Source organism: Salvelinus sp. IW2-2015, unplaced genomic scaffold (genome assembly GCF_002910315.2).
Source record: "Salvelinus sp. IW2-2015 unplaced genomic scaffold, ASM291031v2 Un_scaffold12285, whole genome shotgun sequence".
NCBI lineage: Eukaryota > Metazoa > Chordata > Actinopteri > Salmoniformes > Salmonidae > Salvelinus > Salvelinus sp. IW2-2015.
In genome coordinates, this window is record NW_019953541.1 from 1 (window position 1) to 2,384 (window position 2,384).

A 2,384-nucleotide genomic window follows, 5' to 3' on the forward strand; every position below is an offset into this window, starting at 1 on the left:
CCACGAATGTTGCGAGAGGGTTGTCATCAATATCTCAGGGCTGCGCTTCGAGACCCAGTTAAAAACTCTCAGCCAGTTCCCTGAGACGTTACTAGGTAACCCCAAAAAGAGAATGCGCTACTTCGATCCGCTTAGAAACGAGTACTTTTTTGACCGGAACCGGCCGAGTTTTGACGCTATTCTATATTACTACCAGTCCGGTGGACGGTTGAGGAGGCCCGTTAACGTTCCRCTGGATATGTTRTCWGAGGAGATCAAGTTTTACGAGCTCGGGGCAGAGGCAATGGAGAAGTTTAGAGAAGACGAAGGTTTTATTAGAGAAGAGGAAAAACCGTTACCGGAAAAAGAGTTTCAACGACAGGTCTGGCTGCTGTTTGAATACCCAGAGAGTTCGGGACCCGCCAGYGGGATAGCTATAGTATCGGTAATGGTGATCTTAATTTCAATAGTCATATTCTGTTTGGAGACGCTGCCAGAACTCAAAGAGGACCCCAGAGGTAGGATGGAAACCGTAGGCAACGTGACATTCTATTACAAACCAAATATTCTCACAGATCCTTTTTTTATAGTGGAGACTTTGTGTATCATCTGGTTCTCCTTTGAGCTGATCGTGCGATTCTTCGCCTGCCCTAGCAAGGCAGCRTTCTTTAAAAACATGATGAATACTATAGACATAGTAGCCATCATACCTTACTTCATRACGCTMGGCACCGAGCTGGCAGAGGACCAGGAGGGGAAGGAGAAACCAAGTGAGCAGGCTGCGTCTCTGGCCATCCTCAGGGTCATCCGBCTGGTCAGGGTGTTTAGGATCTTCAAGCTGTCCAGACACTCCAAGGGGCTTCAGATATTGGGACAAACCCTCAAAGCCAGTATGAGAGAGTTGGGGTTGCTCATRTTCTTCCTCTTCATCGGAGTCATCCTCTTCTCCAGCGCTGTCTARTTCGCCGAGGCGGAGGAGAAGGAATCTTTCTTCACGAGCATCCCCGACGCCTTCTGGTGGGCTGTGGTCTCCATGACAACAGTGGGCTACGGGGACATGTACCCGGTGACCATCGGGGGAAAGATAGTGGGRTCGCTCTGTGCCATCGCCGGAGTGTTGACCATCGCGCTGCCGGTGCCTGTGATCGTGTCCAACTTTAACTATTTCTACCACCGGGAGACGGAGGGAGAGGAGCAGGCGCAGCTTCTTAACGTCAGCAACCAGGACCTTAACTCAGACAGCAACTCGTCGCGCCGCAGCTCCAACTCTATCGCCAGCAAGTCAGAATACATGGAGATAGACGAAGGCATTAACAATAGTATTGATAACTTTAGAGACGCGAATCTCAGAACTGCTAACTGTACTTCTGTSCTCAACCAGAACTGCGTGAATAAGGGCAAGCTGCTGACMGACGTTTAGAAACYTARKCATTCATTCTATATGGCAGCAATAGACACCATGGGGATATGAGGACACACCGTCCGTTGTAAATATTGTAGAAATGTTTTCGGGAATGCTTGATTTAACTTCGTTATTAATGCGTTTTTTGCATTGCGTTTAATTACATTCGAATGAATAGAGAGAAAACTGTTTCACCAAAAAGAGGATAACAAAAAAAGGAAAGAGCAGCTAGCAGCGTTATACAAGATGTCACTGTCGACAAACAGCCCATTCCTCATCACGTCTCACTTGGCAACAAAGAGACAGTGTTCGTTCATCTCTGTTTTCTTGTTGTTTTTGTTGATGTATCTATTGGATACAATGCTTAGACCGAACACCCACTAGGTCTCCTAACTAGATCCGTCGAAATAACTGACAGCCAGCAAAAGAAATTAACAGTGTGAACAAAACGTTAGGTCCGATCTCTACCTCTGATTCTCTCTCTCCTCTTCTCTCTCTCTACAATCCCTCAAATCTCTCTCTCTCTCCTCTCTCTCTCTCTGACCTACACTCTCTCTACTCCCTCTCTCTCTCTCTCACTTCTCGTCAACATCTCTCTATCTCCTCTCGCCTCAAGGAATTCCCCATCTCTCTCTCTCTCTTCTGACGCAGATGCTGTGTCGGGGTTTGCGTCGGGCTGAGATTCCATATTCCGCTTTGCTCTTTCAATTCAGGCCAGAGCCGGCGTGCATTACGCAAACTCACCCTCCCCCAAGTCTCCACTGTAATCCATATATCATATCATGATCCATGATCCAATGAACGCATGATACATTATCCATCTATCCATGCACAAACCGTTTGCTTCTTCAATAGCAGCAATGGTTTCTCCCTTCAATCTTTCAATGGCAGAGATGTTTCTCCGGAGATATATCCTCCCGCATAACAAGTTAGGAACATAAAGCTAATATTGTTATTAGATAATCCATACTCACTTCCATTTTGAAGTCAAACCAAACTTTTG

General features: G+C 46.5%; 1 protein-coding gene across 1 annotated transcript; it reads left to right on the forward strand.

Moving 5' to 3' along the window:
• Positions 1-7: 7 nt before the first annotated feature.
• On the forward strand, positions 8-1,571 carry LOC112080154 (potassium voltage-gated channel subfamily A member 1-like; the record flags this gene model as incomplete). The annotated part of the gene is given in 1 exon segment (XM_024145918.2): positions 8-1,571. A coding segment is annotated over 1 exon segment (1,392 nt), but the record flags the coding sequence as incomplete, so codon positions are not given.
• Between the last annotated feature and the right edge of the window lie 813 nt (positions 1,572-2,384).